Source organism: Podarcis bocagei (genome assembly GCF_964188305.1).
Source record: "Podarcis bocagei genome assembly, chromosome: 1".
NCBI classification, from domain to species: Eukaryota; Metazoa; Chordata; class Lepidosauria; order Squamata; family Lacertidae; genus Podarcis; species Podarcis bocagei.
In genome coordinates, this window is record NC_138125.1 from 95,793,293 (window position 1) to 95,819,606 (window position 26,314).

The following is a 26,314-nucleotide window of genomic DNA, read 5'->3' on the forward strand; positions in this document are numbered from 1 at the left end:
ATGTTCACATAAATTTGGCTGTGTTTGGTGTGTCTGTTATGAGGAATTAACCTTTGGAAAGATCTGGAAAGAATAAATGATGGCTGTTAAAGGGAAATGAACATGAGGAAGGAAATACAGAATGAACTGAGTGTTACAGTCTACACATTAAAAAAAATCCATGTGAGAAAAATCACATATGAAAAATATGTCATCTTTCCATGCACTCAAAATTAAAATTATTCAGTTGCTAATTAATGACAGCTGCGAACATGCATATAGACACCAGAGGAGGGGAATGTTCCTAGGAGAGTATTGTCTCCATGTGTGCCCAATTGCAGTCTTCAAAATGTGGTTGGTACTTAGGGCTGGCATAGCAGATTCTATCTAGCATCATAGAAACTCTCAGCCAAATAAGAAATGAAATAATCTCTTTGGGGTTTCTTTCTTATTCATCCATATGATGTGGCAGTTCATATAAAAATTAGTAGACTGTGGAGGCGCTGGCTACATTTTATTTTGCATATGTTTTAACAATAACCATAATCTAAACCAGAGAGGTAAGTACAGCTATTACCTGCCACTACGCCTCATGTAGTTTCCAGATGCCATCAAAGACATTCACCTGTTTCCAAGCTGAGGGAAACCTTAAATGCTTCTCCTTAACTAGTTTGATCGGGGTTAATGAGGCCACATATGCTGACCAAGTAAATGCAGTTCCTTTCTCTCGGGGCCAGTAAAACCAGAGAGGGATCAAACTTTCACCCACCTGGATTCTGTTTACTCAGAACCTGCTGAAATCTAGACAAGAATCAAAGCTCATTGAAAATCCCCCTGGAATCTGCAAGGACTTCCAGAGTAGCCCCTAGAGTCTCTCACAAGGCCTGCATATATCATGAAATCCAATCAGCCACCATGCCTTTTTAATTAACTGTTGGGACTTTTATTGAAGCAGAATAAGTTCAACAAGACAAGTTAAATAACAGGGTCAGGGGTGGAATTAATAGAATCTTAAGAGGAGAAAGTCATAGAGATATTGTGCCCATCAACAACTTTGGAGTCAAGCTTTCAACCTTCCTCCACTGGCCCTGCCCCTGTGCTTATAATAACAGCCTGACCTACAGAAATTAATTGAGCAGGTGAAGTTTTTTCTACCTCAGGAATGAGTTTATGTGTGATCTAAGTGAGTTGTATTGTGGGGTAATAAGTAGTATGTTGAAGCAGGGAGGAATTGATAGCTTCTCTGAATGCTGCCTTGGGCTCCTTGGATGAAGGACAGGATGTGAATTTGGCAAATAAATAAAACAGATATGATGCCTGAAAATGCTGACCTTGGTTCAGAACAGCCCTGTGTTTAACCAGAAGGTGTTTAGAATCACCTGCCAACTTTACCTTTACTTTCACAAGCTATGCTGATCTACAAAAAGTGGATAATACAGTTGGCAAATGTTACTGATTTAAGATCACATCCAATAAATCTGACACTGAATAACATCAGATTAGTAATACAGTGGTACCTCAGGTTAAGAACTTAATTCATTCCGGAGGCCTGTTCTTAACCTGAAACTGTTCTTAAACTGAGGTACCACTTTAGCTAATGGGGCCTCCCGCTTCTGCTGTGCTGCCGCCATGTGATTTCTGTTCTCATCCTGAAGCAAAGTTCTTAATCCGAGGTACTATTTCTGGGTTAGCGGAGTCTGTAACCTGAAGCGTCTGTAACCTGAAGCATCTGTAACCCAAGGTACCACTGTAGTAATAATTTATTACAGTCAAAGACCAGTTCAGAAGCACAACTGAGACTGCTTTCAGATTCATAAATTATGCCAGCTTAACTGGAAAATAGTGGGTATAGCTTACTCTGCTTAACTTTTGTACAGTGGTACCTTGGTTGTCAAATGGCTTGGCTCCCGAACAAATCAGCTCCCGAACGCCGCAAACCCGGAAGCCAAACGTTTGCAAACCTGGAAACCGAACATCTGATGTGGCTTCCGCAGCTTCTGATTGAGTGCAGGAAGCTCCTGCAGCCAATTGGAAGCTGCGCCTTGGTTTTCGAACTGTTTCAGGAGTCGAATGGACTCCCAGAATGGATTAAATTCAGCAACCAAGGTACCACTGTATACTCCACCCATCTGAATGGGTTACCTCAGCCACTCTGGGCAGCTCCCAACAGATTAGAAAAAGTGTGATACACCAGACATTAAAGGCTTCCCAATACAGGGCTGCTTTCAGATATCTTCTAAAATGTTCTAAAACATTCCTTGACATCTGACAGGAGGGAGTTCCACAGGGCGGGTGTGACTACCAATAAGGCCCTCTGGCTGGTTCTCTGTAACTTCGCTTCTTACAATGAGGAAACTGCCAGAAGGCCCTTGGAACTGGACCTCAGTGTCTGGGCTGAACAATGGGAGTGGAGATGCTCCTTCAGGTATGCAGGGCCTAAGTTGTTTAGGGCTTTAAATGTCAACACCAACACTTTGAATTGTGCTTGGAAACGTACAGGGATCCAATCTAGATCTTTTAGGACTGGTATTATATGAGCCCAGCAGGCACTCCCAGTCCCCCGTCTGGCAGCCACATTCTGGGAAGGGGAATACCATGTTAAGCTCCTTGAGGGGAAACATAGGACATAAATAATAGAATCATAGAACTGTAGAGTTGGAAGGGGCCCCTAGGGTCAAATAGTCCAACCCTCTACAGTGCAACCCTCTCAATATCAACTAAAGCATCTATGACAGATGGCCATCCAACCTCTGTTTAAAAACCTACATAGAAGGAGAGGTCATCACCTTCTAAGGAAGTCTGTTCCACTGTCAAGCAGCTCTCACTTGTCAGAAAGTTCTTCCTGATATTTAGTCGGAATCTCCTTTCTTGTAACTTGAAGCCATTGGTTCTAGTCCTACCCTCCAGATCAGGAGAAAACAAGCTTCCTCCATCTTCCATGTGACATCCCTTCAGATATTTGAAGATGCCTATCATATCTTCCCTCAGTCTCCTCTTTTACAGGCTAAACATACCCAGCTCCTTCAACTGTTCCCCATAAGGCTTGGTTTCCAGACCCCTGATCAACTTGGTCGTCCTCCTCTACACACATTCCAGTTTGTTAATATCCTTCCTAAATTGTGGCACCCATAAATGGACAAAGTATTCAAGGTGTGGTCTGACCAAGGCAGAATAGAGTAGGATATATGTATTTTTATACACACTTCCACCTAATATATGCGTTTATACCATCAGAAACTATGAGTTACTGATACTGTATGTATCAAAACCAAAAAGTGGGAAGGACAAGCAACCAGTTCCCTAATCTAGAAGGAGCTTGCAGTAGTAACCTGTGTGTTGGCATGGAACCTTAGAGCCTCCCCCCTGACACCAGCAGCACTACAGCTTAGCTGGATGGGGTAGGGCAACTGTGAGATTGGGGCTGTGTTAGTGCACTAGTGTAGCCAATCTGGTGCTTCTGCCAGTGCGCCCACATAACCCCAAATTGACTGGGCTAAGTTGTGATGAGTAATAACCCTCAAACACATCCAAAACCTGCTTCTACAGATCCATCTCTTATTATCCAGGATAGATGGAACTACAGATTATATGTTAAGGTTTCCATGGAAATCAGCAAGAGAAAGGTTGATTCAGTTCCCATTAAAAGGGTGCAAATTGCTATGGATTAAGCATAAATTATCTCAGAACAACTGTGCTCACCTGGCATGGTTAGGTCTGTTGCTAAGGCCAAGCAACAAGTGTGAGTGTAACCTATAATTCAACTTAAAATCAATGCCTGCTCATTATGGAAATTTTTGGAACAGCTTTTGTGTATGTTTTTTCCTCATAAAGGCAAGGAGCTTTAAAACTATGAGCCTGCTTCAAAAATCACAGAAAAACAAATATTCCCTGTTGGTGGGAAACTTCCTAAATAACATATTTTAAAGGTTGTGTGAAGAGGCATAGGACTCAACCTTGTAAAATGTCACAGCACACATCAAAATCATTCCCCCATTTAAAAAAATGGGAAAACAACAGCATATTTCTGGAGTTTGCACAACTGTTCCCTTCTTTTTTAAAAAAAACAAAACCCTATGTTGAGGAAAGCAGAACAATCGCTGGCTAAATGTGTCAAGATAAAAACTGGATAACATCCTCATTTGGTCTTCCTGTAAAATATGAGTGAATGACGCATGACAATTCCCCCAATTAATGCCTTTTCTGCCAGTATTGTAGCTTCTCTAGAATCTTTGGGATGTGTGATTAATGCAAGCCCAGTGAAGCTGTGCATACCCTTATAATAATAATAATAATAATTTATTATTTGTACCCCGGCCATCTGGCTGGGTTTCCTCAGCCACTCTGGGCGGCTTCCATAGAAACCAAAAAACACTAAAATATCATATATTAAAAACTTCCCTGAACAGGGCTGCCTTAAGATGTCTTCTGAATGTCAGGTAGTTGTTTATCGTTTTGACATCTGATGGGAGGGCGTTCCACAGGGCGGGCGCCACTACCGAAAAGGCCCTCTGCCTGGTTCCCTGTAGCTTTGCTTCTTGCAATGAGGGAACCGCCAGAAGGCCCTCGGCGCTGGACCTCAGCGTCCGGGCAGAACGATGGGGGTGGAGACGCTCCTTCAGGTATACTGGGCCAAGGCCGTTTAGGGCTTCAAAGGTCAACACCAGCACTTTGAATTGTGCTCGGAAACATACTGGGAGCCAATGTAGGTCTTTCAAGACCGGTGTTATGTGGTCTCGGCGGCCGCCCCCAGTCACCAGTCTAGCTGCCGCATTCTGGATTAGCTGTAGTTTCCGAGTCACTTTCAAAGGTAGCCCCACGTAGAGCGCATTGCAGTAGTCCAAGCGGGAGATAACTAGAGCATGCACCACTCTGGCGAGACAGTCCGCGGGCAGGTAGGGTCTCAGCCTGTGTACCAGGTGGAGTTGGTAGACAGCTGCCCTGGATACAGAATTGACCTGTACCTCCATGGACAGCTGTGAGTCCAAAATGACTCCCAGGCTACGCACCTGGTCCTTCAGGGGCACAGTTACCCTATTCAGGGCCAGGGAGTCCTCCACACCAGCCCGCCCCCTGTCCCCCAAAAACAGTACTTCTGTCTTGTCAGGATTCAACTTCAATCCATTAGCCGCCATCCATCCTCCAACCGCCTCCAGGCACTCACACAGGACCTTCACCACCTTCACTGGTTCTGATTTGAAAGAGAGGTAGAGCTGGGTATCATCTGCATATTGATGGACACCCAGTCCAAACCCCCTGATGATCTCTCCCAGCGGCTTCATATAGATGTTAAAAAACATGGGGGAGAGGACGGAACCCTGAGGCACCCCACAAGTGAGGGCCCAAGGGTCTGAACACTCATCCCCCCCACCACTTTCTGAACACGGCCCAGGAGGAAGGAGTGAAACCACTGTATGACAGTGCTCCCAGCTCCCAACCCCTCTAGACGGTCCAGAAGGATGTTATGGTCGATTGTATCAAAGGCCGCTGAGAGATCCAGCAGAACTAGGAAACAACTCTCACCTTTGTCCCTAGCTCGCCGGAGATCATCAACCAGTTCGACCAAGGCAGTTTCAGTCCCATGATGAGGCCTGAACCCTGATTGGAAGAGATCCTAATGGTACGCATCCTCCAGGCGTGCCTGGAGTTGTTCAGCAACCACACGCTCAATCACCTTGCCCAAGAATGGAAGATTTGAGACTGGGCGATAGTTGGCCATACTGGCCGGGTCTAAAGATGGTTTTTTAAGAAGCGGTTTAATGACCGCCTCTTTCAGTGGATCTGGGAATGTTCCCTCACAGAGGGAAGCATTCACCACCCCGCAGAGCCCATCGCCCAGTCCTTCCCGGCTTGCTTTTATTAGCCAGGATGGGCAAGGATCAAGGAGACAGGTGGTTGGTTTCACACGTCCAAGCAGCCTGTCCACATCCTCGGGGGTAACGGATTGAAATTGATTCCATGCAACTTGACCAGACAGGGCTCTAGCACTCTCTCGCCCCAGCTCTGCTCCCATGGTGCTGTCTAGCTCCTTCCGAATATGAGTGATTTTATCTGCAAAAAACTTTGCAAAATCGTTGCAGGAGATCTTGGGGTCTTTACAAGGCCCCGGTGGTAAAGGTGGTTCCGTTAAATTGCGGACCACCTGAAAGAGTCTCCTGCTACTATTTTCTGCAGATGCAATAGAGGCGGTGAAGAAAGTCTTCTTCGCTGTCGCTATCGCCACTTGGTAGGCTCGACGTTGAGCTCTAACCTGTGTCCGGTCAGATTCGGAGTGAGTTTTCTGCCACCGATGCTCTAGTCGTCCCAGCGATTGTTTCATCGCCCTCAGCTCCGAAGAAAACCATGGGGCTGTCCGGGCTCCATGCAATCGGAGAGGGTGCTTCGGAGCCAGACAGTCGATAGCCCTGGTTAACTCTGCATTCCAGCGGGCCACCAGGGAATCAGCTGAAAGGCCATCAACATGGGATAAAGCATCCCCTACCACTCTCTGGAAACCATTTGGATCCATTAAGTGGCGGGGGCGGACCATCCGAATTGGTCCCACCTCCCTGGAGAGGGGAAGGGTCGCGGAGAAGTCCAGTTGCACCAGGAAGTGATCTGACCATGGCACTTCTTTGGTTTCACTTTTACTTAGTGTCAGATTACCCACGTCACTAGAGGTGAATACCAGGTCTAAGGCATGTCCATGACTATGAGTTGGGCCCAACTTATTCAGGGACAGCCCCATGGAGGCCATGCTTTCCACGAAGTCCCGAGTGGCCCCTTGTAAGGTCGTGTCGGCGTGGATGTTAAAATCCCCTAGGACAACCAAACTGGGTGTCTCCAGGAGAACATCCGCCACGACCTGAAGCAGCTCGGACAGGGAATCCTTGGTGCAGCGGGGAAGTCGGTACACCGAAAGGAATCCTGTACTGCCCCTATTGCCCAACTTCCAGAACATGCACTCAGAAAACTGGGTCTTCCCAGTAGGATGCCTGATGCAAACTAATGACTTCCTAAAAATCACTGCAACCCCCCCTCCCCGCCCACATGACCTGGGTTGCTGTGCGTAAGAGAAACCTGGTGGGCAAGCGGCAGCAAGGACAGGCCCATCTGCTTCCTCCAACCAGGTCTCTGTCACACATGCCAGGTCAAATCCTCCATCCACAATCAGGTCGTGGATGGCAGTGGTTTTATTCATCATTGACCTGGCATTACACAGCAACACCTTCAGGTCATGTGGGTTTCCCCTGTTGATTCCAGTATCCATCTGGTCAAGGCCAGACACGGAGGCAGGGATAGTCTTCAAACAACGACTAAACCTGCCTCCTCGGTAATGACATGGTCTGGTCTTAGCGTAACTCCTCCTCCTGCCCATGATCACTGAGATCGGATGTCCCAGTGCTTCCCCCCCTGTGGAACTTGTCCCAGCCATCGTGTTGGCTGGGGCCCCACTCCCAGGCAGCCCTGATCCCACCCCTTAAAAACAAAACACAAACTATACAGAACCAATAAAACAACAGAAAACAAAAACAGAACAATTATACTAAAATTAATCCCCAACCAAATATCCATCCCACCCACCCACCCCCAACAAAGGAAAAAAGGAAAAAAAGAAATACAAATTTAAATTGCCACCGACTGCTTGAGGACATTTTAAAACACATTAACCACTTGGAACAGGGAAGCAATTGCAGAACACTTCCCAGCTTCCCCAAAAGTTTGTTCCAAATAAGGGCCTGGGCCATGCCCCCTGGGCCAGTTGGAAAAGGCCTTGGAAGGGAACAGGCCCTGCAGTCCTCCCCACAGCCGATGGTCCGAGGCCTCCCCGCAGCAGGAGTCCCTTTATAGCTGGGAGAGAGGGCCTGGGCCACGCCCCCTGGGCCAGTTGGAGAAGGCCCTGGAAGGGAGCAGGCCCTGCAGTCCTCACCCAGCCGATGGTCCCCCTTGAACTGTGGGCACAAATTCATAGATTTGTAGAGCATAAGGCAACAAGCATAAGGCAACTCCCACATTGTAACCCATTTTATGTATGATCACCAGCATGTCCACTGAAGTAGTATGGAGTGAGTGGAAACATTGATGATGAAACTGCTTCTCAGTCATTTGAGTCTGTCAGCTTGGCTCATATAATGTAATGTGCTTCCTGGTTAATTTTCTAACAACCCGTTATTTTCCTGCAGGTGGCCGTGATAAACGGGGAGGTCCCATCCTGACATTTCCAGCACGCAGCAATCATGACAGAATAAGGCAGGAAGACCTTCGGAAACTTGTGACTTACTTGGCTAGCGTGCCAAGGTAAAAGTTCAAAAGAAATGCATTGGTGGGGAGGATATGTTCTTGGCAAGCTGCTCACTTCCAAGTATTGGCCTTTGGTACATTTTTGTATGCCCTGCCAGGGAAAACAGCAGCTCTGCCTTTCATGTGCACTCTAATCATATCTTAGGCAGCCAAATAAGGCCAAACACACACACACACACTCATGACACCATATGAGAACAGAGCAGAAACTGACTGAAAGGCTAGAGATTTAGGTTTGGTTGTGTGTCATGTATGAAAACAGCACAATTCATTTACAGATTATTTCATTCTGTGCATGCAAAATTGAAAAAGCAGAGGGGGAGGTTTCTTTTTGGCATTTTCACAAATGTTCAATGTGGTTTTTGCACTTACATCCATAACACAGATATAAGCTCTAGAATGGCTAGAATGAATGTTCATTTTGTTTAAAATGGATACCCCTCCATATTATAACTTGCATTTAGCAATGGGCACAGGTGACTGCTGGCCATGGGTCTTGGGACAGAACTCTGGGGCTGCTTTCCAGGGGTGGGATGTGTGCTGCTGCCTACAATAACATACAAGATGATCTGAGAACTTTTTTCCATCTCTGTCACTCTTTGTACTTTGACTTTATAATCATACCTCAGGGCCTACTGGTGTACTCAAAATCAGTCTGGTCGCCTGTGTGCTTTCAGAATGGTCACAGAAGTGACCCAAGTAAAGACAGAGCACCATCATTATTCCCCTCAGAACATCATCCTTCCTTCTCTCCATCACCAGTTCCCATTTCCCCAAGTTAAAGACCACCCTATTTTCCGCAGTAATCACTACTACCAATCTCAACTGACTTTTCAGTCCCTTTTGGTCATAGCCCATGATGTTCCCTTCTAAATCCATCAGGAAACTTCCCCCCCAGGTTCTAATTTTTCAGGTCAAAGTTTTTTTCACCTCAGTATTTTCCTATTCCGTTTTCAGCCCCTCTGTCATACCGTTAAATATCTTGTACTATATCTCTATTATCCCCTTCAGAACACACAGTCTCTCTCTTCTCTTGTCCCTATATTCCCACAGCCTCCCCATATTTCCCTAAGCAATTATTCCCCTTGAAACACTTCTAAAACCTCCCACCCATTGATTCTAAGGTTATAGCAATTTAAAAATACAGTACTACCAATAGTTCAAAACAAATTACAATCACAGGAATAGGGTGGGCCATAGAATATATATTGCAGGTGTCAAAGGCCAGAGGTATGTCTTTTTCCTATTCTAGTTATCCAATAATTATAGTGAATTTCTTCTGAGCAGCGAATAAAATTTGAAGTATTTAAAATTACACTTCAGATTGCTTGCTGTGATGGTAATAAGTGTCTCAATTAAAGTAGCTATGTAATCCTGACAGCCAGGATCTAAGAACCTCTGTCCCTCATATGCTGTGTTCTTTCTGCTCTCTCTAAATGCTTTGGCTGACATGCAAAGGTTCTTACTGTGTTCTCACTTACCATCTGTGGATCAGATGGTAAAGTGCGCAAATGTTGTGGGCTCCTAGATGGAAGCTTGCAGCTGATTTGTTTCTCCCTAGTCTTTTTTACTCCTACACTGTGCTGAGCTACACCAACACCCTCTCCACTCCATCTCCAAAAACTGAGTTCTTTCTACCTACTAGATTTTCTGTGGTATGGGGAAAACTTGATTAAATGAAGAAAAGGTACAGGCTGCCAAATTCACGATAAACTGCTATGTGGAGGCATCTCTAGACTCAAAGATTGATCTAGCTGTGTGTTAGCATAGCAAAGGAGTCACACTTCCATAGTTACCTGGTGATGTGGGAAGAGCTTAAAGCTGAATAAGAATAAAACCTAAATCAGACTAGCAGAGCAGATATTTGGAGGCTGAGAGATCCAGCAGCTAGGTTATACACACCACAATAAACCTTCAGATTTAATTTCCTGAGGAAACGTTTGCTTTCAGTCTGCTTGGAATGGCTTTTGTCATTGCTTGATTACTTTTATTTTCACACTCTTTAATAAACCCCAACACTAGCTTTCACCATCCAGTGTTATTTGTGACCATATTTCGTGAATGTGCCTTAGGATAAGAGGGCAGTAGGTCAAATGTCCATGAATAAATGTCAACTAGTCATCCATCTCATGCCGGATAACGTGGCAGTGAAGCTGCCCCTTTCGATGTTATCCTGTTTTGTGTGTACTGCAGGCTTAGAAATCTAATGCTTAATACTTTCCTACATAGATCACTGTCACAAGCACTTGCCCCACACCTAACCATTTAGCACACTTTTTCTTTTTAAAATTTTCCCCCTTGGGTTCTAGTGGAAATAGATTATATCTATGTTGTATTTTCACACATACACTTTATTCCTCAGGTACATCAATTGGAGATGCTTGCTGTGACATTTCTTTGCTTAGCATAAGATGTTAAATAGTTTGGGTATATGTATTCCAGCTCAACTAAAGCACTTTTAAACCCTGTCGCTTGTTCAACCCAATGGGATGTTATACTGTTGTACTTTAAGATCGCAGCCAGTTAATAGACTGTGCCCCATTTTATGACTGCATGACTTGTTGCGGCTACATTTCCTTTTAAAAAACACAGAAAGAGAAGATCAGTGACCCAATGCCTCCAGTAGCTGCCTAGTTCTACATTTGCCATTTCTTTGATCTTACAACCCTTATTTTCCTCTATGGTAGCCGCATTATGATAGCCTCATTATGTCCACTGACAGATATTCCTCTCCTTCCATCCTATAATCAGACCACTCTCTGGCTTTTTAAGGAGTTTTATTCCAGTCTGCCTTGGGGCAGAAGGGAGAGAGAGGGTAATGGTGGACAAGAATACCAAGACCGTTTTTTTTAAGTGTGCGTCTGCAGTACCTTGCTGACATTCTTAGCTATTAGACTATAATGATTAGAATATATACCGTAGACCACCACCCCCTTGTTTATATGCACTCCTGGTGTTTCTTTTGTCTGATTTTCTTTGTTCTTGTGTTGGACACTAGAGTTTGGTTTATGATATTTATGTGTTGGAGAGGAATGATTCCATGAACCCTTTTTTTGTAACATTTGGTTTTTCTTTGCTTGCATACAATACAAGTCTCATCTGTGGACTTTGTTCAGTTCAGTGTGTGCGTGCGTGTGTGTGTGTGTGTGTAAGGTGATTAACTGATTGTCCTTAAGGAAGTTACTGTATTGCTAGTATTGCAGATGTATATAAATTAAAGTGCAACTCAGTGGGGTAACTAAGATTTGGTGTTATCACATTAGGAATTTGTGTTTTGGGCTGGTAAGGAAAATATCCATCTAGTAGAGTCTTTCTAGGCAGTACCACTAATCTATCCATTCTAATTAGTCAGCTTCCAATAGTGCCATGCACACTTGATGCTGCTGTTTGCTTCTGTCTATATTATAATAAAATTATAGCTAGATCTGGCTGTTGTTACATATGAACATAAATACTTTATGCTGTATATATATATATTTATACTGTAAGGGACGCGGGTGGCGCTGTGGGTTAAACCACAGAGCCTAGGACTTTATGCTGTATATATATATATTTATACTGTAAGGGACGCGGGTGGCGCTGTGGGTTAAACCACAGAGCCTAGGACTTGCCGATCAGAAGGTCGACGGTTCGAATCCCCGAGATGGGGTGGGGTGAGCTCCCTTTGCTCGGTCCCTGCTCCTGCCAACCTAGCAGTTCGAAAGCACGTCAAACTGCAAGTAGATAAATAGGTACCGCTCCGGTGGGAAGGTAAACGGCGTTTCTGTGTGCTGCTCTGGTTCTCCAGAAGCAGCTTAGTCATGCTGGCCACATGACCCAGAAGCTGTACGCCGGCTCCCTTGGCCAATAAAGCGAGATGAGCACCCCAACCCCAGAGTCGGTCACGACTGGACCTAATGGTCAGGGGTCCCTTTACCTTTACCTTACTTTATACTGTATCATGCCATTTGTCCATCGACCTCAGTGTTGTCTATTCTGACTGATAGTGACTTTTCAAGGTCTCAAGCTGAGGTCTTTCTGAGCCCTGCAATTTGAGTTTTGTTAGGTTGGGACTTTTAGATGTTATTGAACTCCAGTTCTTTTCAGCCCCTGCTGGCATAGCCAATAGTCTGTATGACTGGAGTTGTAGTCCAGCAACATCTAAAGGACACCAGTTTATGTATCACTGCTTTTGCAGGAAGCATTGAGAATTGAACCTCAGACTTGTGCATGTAAAACATGTGCTCTACCACTGAACTTTGAGCTCACCCATGAAACAATATATGAGCATGGTAAATTAGTGGTAACATAGCTACATATAGCATAATCTTGCATGGCCAAGACAGACACCTGATTGCTAAGCTATGCATCCAGATGGATTTTTAGTCCATGAGGAGAAGTCCACCTGATCATCAGTGTTTGCAGAAAGCTCTGTGCTGCACTTTGAAGACCTAGCAATCTGTTGATCATCAGGGCTTGCAAATAGTCACACAATGCACTATGCACAGGGCATTTCAGGGGCCATTGATCATATGATGTACAGTGTCTGCACGCTGCTTTTGGTCCCAGCTGTGTCTTTGCCTGCCCAGCACCTGACTTCATATATGACATAAGGTATATAGGGCAAGTGGGAATGGCTTGTCTAAAATGGAATTCTTGGTCAAATGGAGAGGACTGGCACATCTGTTTAGACCTGTGAACCAGTAGTTGGAATATTAGGAAAACTACTTATTTAGGATTGGGTTATTTTAGTTTAAACAGCACTGGCAGGGAAAAAGACAAAGTTCACTTTCAGCAAAAAGCCCTATAATTTATCATATAGACCCTACTTTAACAATCTCCTCTTTCTTCTTTCTGTCTGAAGCAACAAAGTGAGGCAGATTATTATCCTCATTGATGCTGTCTAGCAATTGACCCCAGATACCTCTCTTAATGGAAATGGCACAAGTAGTACATTTCTGTGGGCAGTGTAACAGTATGAAATCAATGCATGAATATGGTGATAAATGAGTAGGAGCAAGGAATTCTAAAACACAGTTGGCAATATTTTAAGTATTATTTATTCACAGCTATGGATTAAATATATGTGCAGAAGATACAAGTTTTATTAGACCAACCAGGCAATATATCACTAGATTTTGCAATCAGAAATGTAATTCTTCTAAAGAAGGATCAAAGAGAAAACTGCCTATATGCTCCCAACATTTTGTTGAACAGGCTCTCAGAATGATATTGTTTAACTACCTGTATTTCATTACAAATGTCTATCAGTAAAGCATCACTCAGACTCTGCTTAATCCAGGGAAAGTCCTAATACTCATTAGTTCTTTTCTGCCACTTCCACTGGCTTACAACAAAAATCTATGTCACGTACCCAGAGATGATGATGATTTCTTAGATTTATCAGCTGTCCTTCACCATAAGGTCCTAGCATGTCTACAACAATATCTAATCAGTATAAGCAAGTTGTGTTTCTCACAGTACCCCAGAGTGACGCTATGATGGGGGAATTGTGGAAAATTAGAATACCGGTAGTTACCCACCAATTTTAGTGTTGGGTAAACTCACAGTGTGAACCCAGGATACTGGAAGGGGGGCATACCTGGATGCTGAAACCCCATCAACAGCTCTACTGTGCCAGGTGCTGATGTTAGATCTGATTAAAAATATACTTCAAATTATAAGAGGAATGATCAGAGGAATGTTGGCAGCTCTCCATCTCTCTGCATATGACATAAATTATCTCTAGTCGCTGTGCATGTATTGAGGTTCAGTTATACCATACTATTTTGCCTAGAGTTCCATATAACTTTGGTGGGAATTCTTAGGCTTCTCCTTTTCCTCTTCATTTGACAGCCATAAAATGAAGCTTCCCACTATTTCAGACTACCAACACCTCTCCTCTTTAGCTGCTAAGAGATTTTTGAGTAGCCGAGTGGATACATGGCCTCATTTCCCAGGTATCATTCTGGTATGTTATATGCAGACATCTGCAAAGGAAGGAAGGAAGGAAGGAAGGAAGGAAGGAAGGAAGGGAAAAGATTTTCATTCTAGGCCTATGCAATCTCTTAATTTCCATTATATGTATCTTGTTTCCATATGGCAAAGGGAATATTCTGTCTCAACCCCGATTTATCTTTCTGCTGAATACATCAGCCTGTCTGAGAGCCAAGATTCTCAACTTTTCTGTGATGGAAACACATGATACCTCTGAGGCCTAATGTTTTATATATGTCTACATTTACTTGTCCTCAGAAAACATCCTCAAATATTTCACCAGCTCTGGGGAGCATCCAAGACTCAGAAAGCAATGACAGAAGGTATTCTAGACAGACTGAGAAGTTGGAGGTTCTTTTCTGAGACAATTTAAAGGTATCAGAGCCCATTAAAATAATCAAGTTTCTGGGTTAGGGACGGATTATTGACTTGGCAAAATTTACTAATATAAAGTGCTGCCCTGGCTTAATTTCAAGCAGTTTCTTGGTGAGCTCAAAGTATATTGTGTATTAGCAGGTCATACTAGAAGTAGTGTGCAATTCTTTTTGTTGATTGATAAGGATTAAATGTTGGAGCTCTTATTTTCTGTTACATGATCCTAAAATAAAGGAAGCTTTTTTACAGCCTGGGTGGGGAGGGAGAGACTATAATAGTATTATGTATATAAAAATAACCATATGTTTTTAAAATAACACAAGGGATTTCATACTAATTTGGGTAACTAGATATCTGGCATCCTTTGTCAGGTCATGATTTGGCAATGCACATGCATCAAAAGAACCCATTAATAAGTGAGTTGAAACTGGTAAAGTTAATGGATCTTTGGTGCTTGCTTTAATGGTGTCATCTGATTTTTCTCCCCACATGAAAAGTATCAAGCATTTTCCATTTACAGAAGGTTTTCTGGTGGCTTAGAATAGTTTGAAGAACTAGTAATGCTTTAAAAGCATTTTTATTTTGTTGGTGTTATTTGTAGTGTTGGCTAGAACAGGTATTGGAAGGGAAATAAATTTATTCAATATCATGGTTCATATGGGAGTTTCAATCTGAAATGGTTTGCTGAGTACTCTGCAGAGCAGGAATCTTTGAATTCTAGCATGTATGTAGCAGGCATTTGAAGACAATAGTGAAAAATGCTGCTGCCAGATCAGGGGCCAATCTTCTGCATGCTGACAATGCGGCCACCAACCAGGGCAGGGTGGTGGTGACCACCACATGCTTTCTCTGCTGGCACCACTGCTTTAGTGACAGTGGCACTCACTGCTCTCCTTTGGATTTCCAGACATTCTTCAGTGATGCACAGGTGACAGCACTTCTGAATGAAAGCTAACCTTAGCTCCAATCCATATTTGCTGCCCACCATCTTAAGTTACCCAAAGTTCAATACCCCAGATCATAGACCCATAAAATGAATGAATCAGTAGATACATGAAATCAATAAATTTCATTGATAGTATTGTTATTATTCAAACACACACACATACATACATTTAACCTACTATATTTAGTATAAGTGCATTCCAGATATTATTATACTTGTCCATGCAAGTCTATGTCTGTAAGCAATCTGTTCATAAGTTAAAATAAAAAAATTCCTTCCAGTAGCACCTTAAAGACCAACTAAGTTAGTTCTTGGTATGAGCTTTCGTGTGCATGCACACTTCTTCAGATACACTGAAACAGAAGTTGCCAGATCCTTCTATATAGTGAAGGCAACTTCTGTTTCAGTGTATCTGAAGAAGTGTGCATGCACACGAAAGCTCATACCAAGAACTAACTTAGTTGGTCTTTAAGGTGCTACTGGAAGGAGTTTTTTTATTTTGACTATGGCAGACCAACACGGCTACCTATCTGTTCATAAGTTGCAAGTGTAGTCATACCTTCAATCCATTGATTAGATGGAGCTGAACACTTATTTTTCCAGTGCCTTATTATTAGTCTCTTGGCCACAGTAGGAGCATGAAGAATCCATTTACATTGTCCAGTTGTCAAATTCCATATAGTAGTAATGTAGTTCACAAGAATCTCCTCTGAAAATTTTAATTTCCCCCCTCACAGTAATATTTACATAATCCACTACTTTCTCCCAAAATTTAGTAAGGACATTGCAAAAGAGCTCAGTTTACAATACTTCTAACTTTACTTCATCCCTAGCCTTAGCAGTTGAGAGTTTGTTTTCTTTCCAGTTATTAGTTTTGCTCATGGGTGTCTACCTTGGCCTGTGCCACCATCCTTTCCTGCAATACTGTGAAGTCTTGTTCAATGCAGGCAAATGTAGGCAAATGGCATTATATTTAGGTTAGGAAGAAAGAAGGCTGATCACCAAAGAATTGATGCTTTTGAATTATGGTGCTGGTGGAGACTCTTGGGAGTCCCATGGACTGCAAGAAGAACAAACCTATCCATTCTTAAGGAAATCAGCCCTGAGTGGTCACTGGAAGGACAGATCGTGAAGCTGAGGCTCCAATACTTTGGCCACCTCATGAGAAGAGAAGACTCCCTGGAAAAGACCCTGATGTTGGGAAAGATGGAGGGCAAAGGAGAAGGGGACGACAGAGGACGAGATGGTTGGACAGTGTTCTCGAAGCTACCAGCATGAGTTTGACCAAACTGCGGGAGGCAGTGGAAGACAGAAGTGCCTGGCGTGCTCTGGTCCATGGGGTCACAAAGAGTCGGACACAACTAAACAACAACAGGAATAATTTCTGTTTTGGTCTCAAATGAATGGGGCATTGGCTTCTTGGAATGCCTTTCCCTGATTTCCAGAAATTGACTCCTTTTAATCAAGAAGCAATTTGTTTCTCTCTTCTTTTGTTAGAGAATTCAGAGACTGGTTTTCTTCTTCCTTATTCTCAGAATTCTTCTCTGAAATGAAGAGCAAAATCCATTAAATGTTGCCCTGACACAAACTCTATTTAAAAATCTTTGTGGGAAGAGAATAACACTTGGTGGGGTGTAATAGTTACATGAATCAGCACATGGTCAAAATTTGGGCCTAGTTATCTGAAAATAGTCAAATGATTATTTATCTTTTAAAGTATTTTTATTGTACTTTTCAGCCAAAAAATGCATTTGTGAAGACCCTGATAAGAATATCTGGCAGAAAATAATGTCAGCCTGACCCTTTCCAAATGATCACATAAACAATGGTTTATTGGCTAAGGAATAAGTCACTGCAGGCCTCAGGCATATGTGTTCCATTGTGTTCCCTTACTGTTCCATTGCATGCAAAGGAGTTTGCAATCTTCTGCTTTTGCTTTAAGGACAAATCACAGTTTTGTTATATGTCTGAACTATTGCTTGTTATGACCAAAGTTAGTTTGAAAAAACCATATCCTGGTGGTATTCATGGGATGATGATCAGTATAGGTATTTTAATTCATCTTAAACAAATTTATATTTTGCAACTTTAGGAGTCTGAGGTCATATTCCCTTGGCAGGTGGTGGACTTGCCTTCATTGGAGTTTCTTAATAAGAGGTTGGCTGGCCACCTATCATGAATGCTTTAGCTGAGATTCCTGCATTGCAGGGGGCTGGGCTAGATGGCCCTCGGAATCCCTTCCAGCTCTACAGTTCTGTGATTCTATGAACTAATCCAAAATAACTTAAAAATATTGAGGAGGGGAGGAAAATAGAAGCCCTTTAAAGTGAAGAATGTCTAATGTTTTTGAATTGTCACTGTTTTTCTTTGGCTGGCTACAGACACTCAGCAAGATAAATTTGCATTATATTATATTGCAGTGGATATCTTTACAAGCAAATGAACTAGAAATCTAATTTAAAAATGGCAAGCTTTGATTCTGGAAAAAGCAGCAAAATCCTCAAAGTCAGTTCAGCCCTTTGGCCCAATTTACAAATACTCACATAGTTCTGCATTTAGGGGAAAAGAATGGATGCACTTGCTCAGTTGTGAGCAGAATAAAATGGAATGTGGCACTATTCAACAAGCATATGCGTAAAACTGTAAAGATTCCTTGTATAAAATCAGTACATATGTAGAACAGAATCTGAAAACTCTAGCATTGGAAATGGGAATGTGGTTTGATTTTTGAAATCACATTTATAAGGTTTTATGAGCTGACCACACTGTGCTGAGCTTTGCGATGTAATTTATAATTTTGTTGACATCCCACTATAGAAACAGCTGTCTAGAGATAGAAGAACGACTTGTTCTATGGCTACTGTACTACTGCTTCTAATACTAATAGATACACAGAAACTGAACCTTGTGTTCAGTAATCAAATTAGAGATTGCCATATCTGAAGTATTTTTCTATGCTCTTAAGTTGCACAAAGAATTCACATCCTGACATTAGTTGGAATTAGTGGCACGGAAAGGCGGACAGGCTAGTGGGGAAGAGTCGCCTGGATGTAGATGCGAATGGATCCAAGTAGAGAAAACATGCTGTATTAATTATTTGCCCAGGGTGCTAAATGCCTAAAAATTGTCCTGTTGAGAGGCATTCAGTAAAGCATAGTTAAGTTTGCTTCCTGCAGACATTTTGAGCTTCGTCAACAAATCCTGGCAGTTGCTTTAGCTTCCTCATTAGTTATACTTTGAAATTATACCCAAACAAAATGTCAAACATGTTCCCTAGGCCTGTTTGTGTGAATTAAATGTTTCCCACTTACTGAAACTCTACTTTTCACAGTCCATTTGGACAAGCCATGTCTGCCCACAAAGCAAGAAAAAATAAAGCTTGTTGAGTTAACTTCATTGGCCTGTTTTATATACAGTGGTACCTCGCAAGACGAATGCCTCGCAAGACAAAAAACTCGCTAGACGAAAGGTTTTTCCATTTTCGATTTGCCTCGCAAGACGAATTTCCCTATGGGCTTGCTTCGCAAGACGAAAACGTCTCGCGACTTTGTTTCCTTTGTCTAAAAACAAAGACATGTTTTGTTTATAAAGTTAATTTATTTTCCCTTCAATTTTTGAACTGCTCTTTACAGTATGTGTGACTTTAAAGAGCAGTTAATAAACTGTTGTTGTACCAAATTTGGCTTTGTTTGGACTTTTTTTGACCATAGGAACGCATTAATTGATTTTCAATGCATTCCTATGGGATTTCGTGATTCGCAAGACGAAAAATTCGCTAGCCGACAAAACTTGCGGAACGAATTAATTTCGTCTTGCGGGGCACCACTGTATAATGGTAAGCTGGAGTTAAACAAAATAAAACTTACTGGCCAGAAACCATGGTTTGTTCTTGGCTTGTTCTCATGGTTTGTTTCAAGAGAAACAACCTACAACCTCTGGTTCATACACAATGCTAAGACAGTGGTGTGGTTGTTTTTTACTGGCATGGTAAAGGAAAGAGGGTGAAGGTGAGATTTTAAATAGAGTCCATGAACATGCTTGTCCATTCCTGGTAAGCCATAGTTTATTATTTATTTATTTATTTAATTTGTGTACTTCCCTTCATCTAAAGATCCCAGGGGGGTTCACAACAGAAAAATACAAAATTAGAATACAAAACACATAATAGAAGAAAAACAAACACAGACCACTAACCCACTCCCACAAACACATTTAAAAAGCCATAGAATGCTAATTGCTGAATACCTGGTTGAAGAGAAACGTTTTTGCCTGGTGTTTAAATATATGCGATGAGAAAAGTTGACACAATAGGCCATTGCGTCTGGTTGTTAACCAGAAGGTTGGTGGTTTGAGCTCACCCAGGGATGCCTGTGGACAGGATTCCTGCTATGCAAGGGATTGAACTAGAGGGCCCTCAGCGTCCCTTCTGACTTTACAATTTGAAGGCACATAAGAAATGCAGATTGACCCTATTGGGACAAGGCAGTATTCCACTGAGGCTTGTGATCTGTGTCTGAGCACAGCTGGTACCAAGATTTCATAGGGCAGGCAGGAGTCAGGTAATATTTTAGCACTCAAAGATGTAGGAACGTTCTCTCTTGTTGCAGCCTGCTTGGAATAGCAAAACAAGAGAGCTGGTGAAGTGCATTTAGCTTTGTGTGCAGTCCTATATTCTACATATTTTGATCCAACAAGCCTGTTCCTTCTATTTTTTATGATTTTCCTCAAAGCATGCAACTTTCCTGGATCACCATCAATTAATCTGTGCTTTGCTGCTGTTGACTTGGTCTCACATATCAACATCCTTCTTTCTCCTACATCAGACCTGGACCTCCATTTTAATCCTGCCCCGTTCATGTTCCTAGACTGAAAACACATTGGGACACGGTTGAATTGTATCTTAGTCTGTACTAAAATGCTAAAGCATTTTTAAATAACACTAATTTGAATTTCAAAAAGGCAGGTGTATAATTGAGTCTAAAATAATCACCCATTAATTTTTTTTTTCTTTTTGCTGTCGCTAAAAATTGACATCTGTTTTTGGGATTTGATAGATAGTCAACCCAAAATGTTAATCCATGTTCGTCTATATTTTACAGATGGCAAACACTGCCATAATGTCTTTATTATGTGATGATGTTGCAACTTGTGTTACCCCACTTGTCCACATTCAGTGAAAAAGAATAACAAAATGTGCCATCACAAAAATTCCTATTTCCTAGTCAGTTCCTATTGCCCGTGATTTCATGGAGTTGGAGGAGAATGATCACGATAAGAAGAAATATTGAAATTTTGATGCTGAAAAACCGTGCATTGTGTGCTAAAGGTTGCAGCAAATGTATTCAGATGAACATCCAAGTTCAATGAAGTTCCTCTTCATCCTGGAGAAGAGTGACTAGTGGGGTGCCACAGGGTTCTGTCTTGGGCCCAGTCTTATTCAACATCTTTATCAACGACTTGGATGATGGACTCAAGGGCATCCTGATCAAATTTGCAGATGACACCAAACTGGGAGGGGTGGCTAACACCCCAGAGGACAGGATCACACTTCAAAATGACCTTGACAAATTAGAGAACTGGGCAAAAACAAACAAGATGAATTTTAACAGGGAGAAATGTAAAGTATTGCACTTGGGCAAAAAAAATGAGAGGCACAAATACAAGATGGGTGACACCTGGCTTGAGAGCAGTACATGTGAAAAGGATCTAGGATTCTTGGTTGACCACAAACTTGACATGAGTCAACAGTGTGACGCAGCAGCTAAAAAAGCCAATGCAATTCTGGGCTGCATCAATAGGAGTATAGCATCTAGATCAAGGGAAGTAATAGTGCCACTGTATTCTGCTCTGGTCAGACCTCACCTGGAGTACTGTGTCCAGTTCTGGGCACCACAATTCAAGGACACTGACAAACTGGAACGTGTCCAGAGGAGGGCAACCAAAATGGTCAAAGGCCTGGAAACGATGCCTTATGAGGAACGGCTAAGGGAGCTGGGCATGTTTAGCCTGGAGAAGAGGAGGTTAAGGGGTGATATGATAGCCATGTTCAAATATATAAAAGGATGTCACATAGAGGAGGGAGAAAGGTTGTTTTCTGCTGCTCCAGAGAAGCGGACACGGAGCAATGGATCCAAACTACAAGAAAGAAGATTCCACCTAAACATTAGGAAGAACTTCCTGACAGAAAGAGCTGTTCGACAGTGGAATTTGCTGCCAAGGAGTGTGGTGGAGTCTCCTACTTTGGAGGTCTTTAAGCAGAGGCTTGACAACCATATGTCAGGAGTGCTCTGATGGTGTTTCCTGCTTGGCAGGGGGTTGGACTTGATGGCCCTTGTGGTCTCTTCCAACTCTATGATTCTATGATTCTATGATTCTATGATTCTAATGTACTACATCCCTCTAACCTCTCCTTCACTATGACAGTGTCTATTTATTATCCTGGAAGCATGGGCTTTCATGCTTCCACTAGATCAGGGATGTCCAACAGGTCGATCGCAATCTACTGGTAAATCCCTTTGAGGTTTTGGTAGATTGCGGTCGATCTCTGGCTCCCTTTCCTTAGCGCTGCTAAAACTGATTCCTGACTCCTTGCCCCACCCTCCATTGTTGTATGATCTCTGGAAGGGAAGACGGAGCTTTCTCTGTGTTGCTGTTTTGATCCATAGCGATTTTTGTGAGTGACTTTACCTCTTTGTCCCTTGCCTTTAACCCCCCCAAAAACCAGAACTCCCCCCCCAAAGCTTTTTGTAAATCCCTAAAAAAAGTTCAACAACTTTGAGCTGAACCCCCAAAAACGGGGGTAAATCACTGCCAGTTTTTAATTTTGAAAGTGGACCGCAGTCTCTTGAGAGTTGGCCACCCCTGCACTGGATCCTACCCTATGATGAAATTCCATTGTGACAGACTTAGAGATTATAACCAGAATAATCACCAACTTTTCTGTGCCAAAAGCAAATATATTTATAACAGCCGGAGTTGGAGCTCAATTGCTTCCTTAGAAATGCTCTCAGTTAGCCCAGTGTCCATCAGTGTCTTTCTCTGAAGGGCGTGAGAGTTCCAGCAGTTAATTTACCAGCAAGTAGCAATTCTGTATTGATTTTCATTCAATCAAGCTCCTTTTTATTGCTACCGAATGACTTGGAGGAAAGAGATACTAGATGGGAAAGAGATAATAGGGTGGCAGTCGCTAGAGAAGTATGTCAATGTCATATCAACATTCCTAGAAAATATATAAAAATTGAGGTTCACAATACCTTTCCTCCATGACAAGCAGCATACACATGATCACTCTGAACATATGCTGTAGCTTGCCACATGGGTCCTTTGGAGTGCATAGGAAGTGTCCACAGCAGCCATTGATACCTCCATAAGCATCTGGCGGTGGTAATCAATCAGAAGGAACCACATGATAAGTTTCACTAGAAGGAGAATTGCCATGCAGACAAAGCTTGCTGTGGAGATATCACATGTATATCACGTTTAATCCTGGATTTTTAATTTTTTTAAAAAAGAAGAAGAAAGGAGACCTGATTAATACCATATTTATCCACATGGCTACAAGAGAGAGAACTTGCCAGACACTGTTGACTGCAGTAAATCTGAGATAACATCAACAGAATAGGACAAGTGAGAGTGATACCAAATTGCCAGACATCAGCCAGGTTTTAAAAAGAATCTGAATAATAACATTCTCTTATTAGATTTGGCTTTTAAAAAAATAGCTGTTGTGATCATGTATGCTTATTAGAACTTGAAAACAGCCTGTTTTATATTGTTATGTTAAGATAATAAAGCTTCTTTATTTCTGGCTCACATCCACAAAGTTATGATAGTTGCTTGAGAAATGGTTCCCCTCCAGACTTGACTTTAATGGATTAGCTAAGCATATGAATAACTGGACAATCAAGAGCAGGCCTGCCAGACTTGTGACCCACCAAGTTGAGCTGAGCCAACTTAAAGTGGTACCTCAAGTTTACGAACTTAATCCGTTCCGGAAGTCCATTCTTAAACCCAAACTGTTCTTAAACTGAGACGTGTTTTCCCTAATGAGGCCTCCCATCGCCAGTGCCCTTCCACCTTTCGGATTCCATTCTTAGACAGAGGTAAAGTTCTCAAACCGGAATGCCACTACCGATCTTCAGGAGGGGGTGGGGTTGCGGGCTCACGACCCCCGCCCACACTCCCGCGGGGCTGGCCCCAGCCTCGCGGGAGCCGGTGATTCCCTTCATTAGCATACCCTCGCACCGCCAGCCAATCGGCTGGCGGTGGGGGCGGGCCGTCTGTGGGGCATTTAAGGTCAGGGCAGCCCTCGGCTTCCCCTTTTCTCCTCTCACGCAACGCGGTTTCCCACCCACCCACCCTTTAGGTTCGTCCTTGACTTTGCTATGGGCTTCGGCTGGTCCCTGCAAGGGGCCTGGTAGGAGTTTTTCCATTTGGCTAATTGGCTGGAATTTGAAGCCACTTGGTTTTTTCGCCTACCTCGTAGCAAAACGTCACAACTCCTGCGTTTTGGCGGTAGGCATTGGCCGGGGTATTGTCATGCAGATGAGAACGGGGGGGGGGAGCGCCATCACCTCCCCCAAGGCTTGGAGGGTAGTTCGTTAAAGGACTCCGAGGGGCGTCGCCTCGTCCGAAACCTACGGAGGCTAGGGCCTAAAGCGCGCCCACGAGCGGTAACCCCTCGGGGAGCGCCTAGGGATATGCATCTTGGGTGGCTCCCCCTGTTGGTGCTTAACCCTCACCGGTTAGACCGGTTAGTCTGGTAGGGCCAATGCCTAAAGCCAATACCACTCTTGCCTGTAATCAATAAAGTTGTGGCCATTTTCGCCCATTAACCTAAATTCTGGTGTCCGTGTCTTCATTTATCCATCTGTGGAGGGGGAGGGAATAGCCACGCAACACTACTTTTCGTTTTGCAGAGTTCGTAAACAGAATCGTTTGTAAACAGGGTTGTTCTTAAAACGAGGTACCACTGTATTGTGACCTGACAGGTAAGTAACAATACTAGCATGCCCCGAATTTTGCAGTGCCATGCAGCCAAGAACACTAAAAGAAAGCAAGTTATTTCTGAGATGTTCATCAGTTGTATTGAATTTTTTTCACACCTCGGACCAACTCTTTTTATTTTATTTTTCTGCAGTCTCTCTCTCTGTCTCTCTCTCTCTCTCTCTCTCTCTCGTTGTTGTCATCATCATCATATTCTTAAAATAAATATCAGTTGCTGGTGTTCTGCATGTATTAGAAATTTGTGTCTGTAGAAGTACAACCAGGAATTTCAAAGTCATTCAGCTTGATCTAAAGCAAATGTTTATGCCAAATTACAACAAAGTATTTACATTCAAGGCCACTTCTTGCCTGCAGAAGGAGGATAAGTAGGAAAAACCCTAAAAGGACACTATATTTCTCACTACTCCCTCAGTCTCTCTGAAGCTGGCATAAAAAGAAAGAAGGAATAACCCATAGAAATAACAGTTTCTCTTTCAAGTCATATTGAGATCACACATGTATGTACAGTTAAACAGTAGGTGGACTGTACCTTAACTAACCAGATACTGCAGCATTTCTTTGACAAATGCAGTGCTTGGTTATTTCCTTGAAAACAGCATGGGCACTTCTGTTAACTTAGCTTTTTGTTGCCAAACTTGAATTTTACTTTCTCTTTTGTCTTTGCTTTCTCATCCATTGGTATTTGGCCAGCGTTTCTGGTCAAATGAATCCAGACATTGTGCAGTTCCACATCTGCATTCTTGTTTCATTCACAGTCCTGTCACATGCCCCCTTCAGCTTGCAGTAACTGTTGGCCATGATAACTACAAATTCAAATGGCTGACTACGGTGATACTGAAAAACACCAGTGGTAGTGCTTTCAAGTCTAGTTCCAATAAAAGAAAAACTAGTTTTAGTTTCTTTGCCGGGGGAGGGGGAGGGAGTGTAATTGCTTTTTCACTGGTAGAGAAACAGAATGTATTTAGACACTGATAAGAAAAGAACAAGTAATTGCAAATAAATGAAACATTGGAACCACATTTTTCTTATTTCTTATTCATTCTCTCTCTCTCTCTCTCACACACATACACACACATGTGCGCGTGCGCGCGCACACACACACACACACACACATTCATAGCAACTGCTGGCTCTTTAAGATATGGGGTTCGCAATATTCCAGTAGATAAACAAAGGGAAATATTATAGCAAATTAGAAATACTAAAAGGGAAGAAAGGAGATGAAAATAGTTTATTATAGTACTTTCCACTTGCTGCAGTGTAAGAAGACTCAACATATTTTTGCCTCAGACATGTCACTCAATATACAGGAGATTGGACACCGAATAGCAGCCAGATGTGCTTACTATACAGAGGACTGAGTGAGAAGAGGCACTGTAACCATTATAATTCCACACAAGAGTTTGATGGGACAGAGATGTTGTGATAGATCCTCCTGCTCCTTCATGCTATCAGGGTAGCAGAAGCCTTGGTGTTTAAAATATGATGCTATGCTGACACAAAGGGCTGGACAAATCCATCAGTATACTACTCTTCTGTGGCAGATGCCAAAATGGATGAATCCTAATCCACAAAAGTTTGGTGTTTCTTGACCACCCTTTCCCCCCTAGAAGTTGGGAGCCAAGTCCTGGCAACCCAGTGCAAATCCAGGAGCCATATATAACACAACTATAGAATTACCTCCAGGGCTTCTCTATTCCCAGATTGTTTTGCTAGGGATTAGCTGCCTGCTAGACATATAATTGGGAAAGAAGA

At 42.7% G+C, this 26,314-nt stretch overlaps 1 protein-coding gene across 15 annotated transcripts in view; it reads left to right on the forward strand.

Annotated features, from left to right (window-relative positions):
• The window catches only part of KALRN (kalirin RhoGEF kinase), a 501,553-nt gene that overhangs the window by 221,367 nt on the left and 253,872 nt on the right, over window positions 1–26,314 (forward strand). For all 15 annotated transcript variants that reach the window (XM_081188021.1, XM_081188031.1, XM_081188017.1 and 12 more), the window contains one exon: window positions 8,139–8,253. In XM_081188021.1, the coding sequence (XP_081044147.1) occupies window positions 8,139–8,253 (115 nt within the window). The remainder of the gene's footprint in view (window positions 1–8,138; window positions 8,254–26,314) is intronic.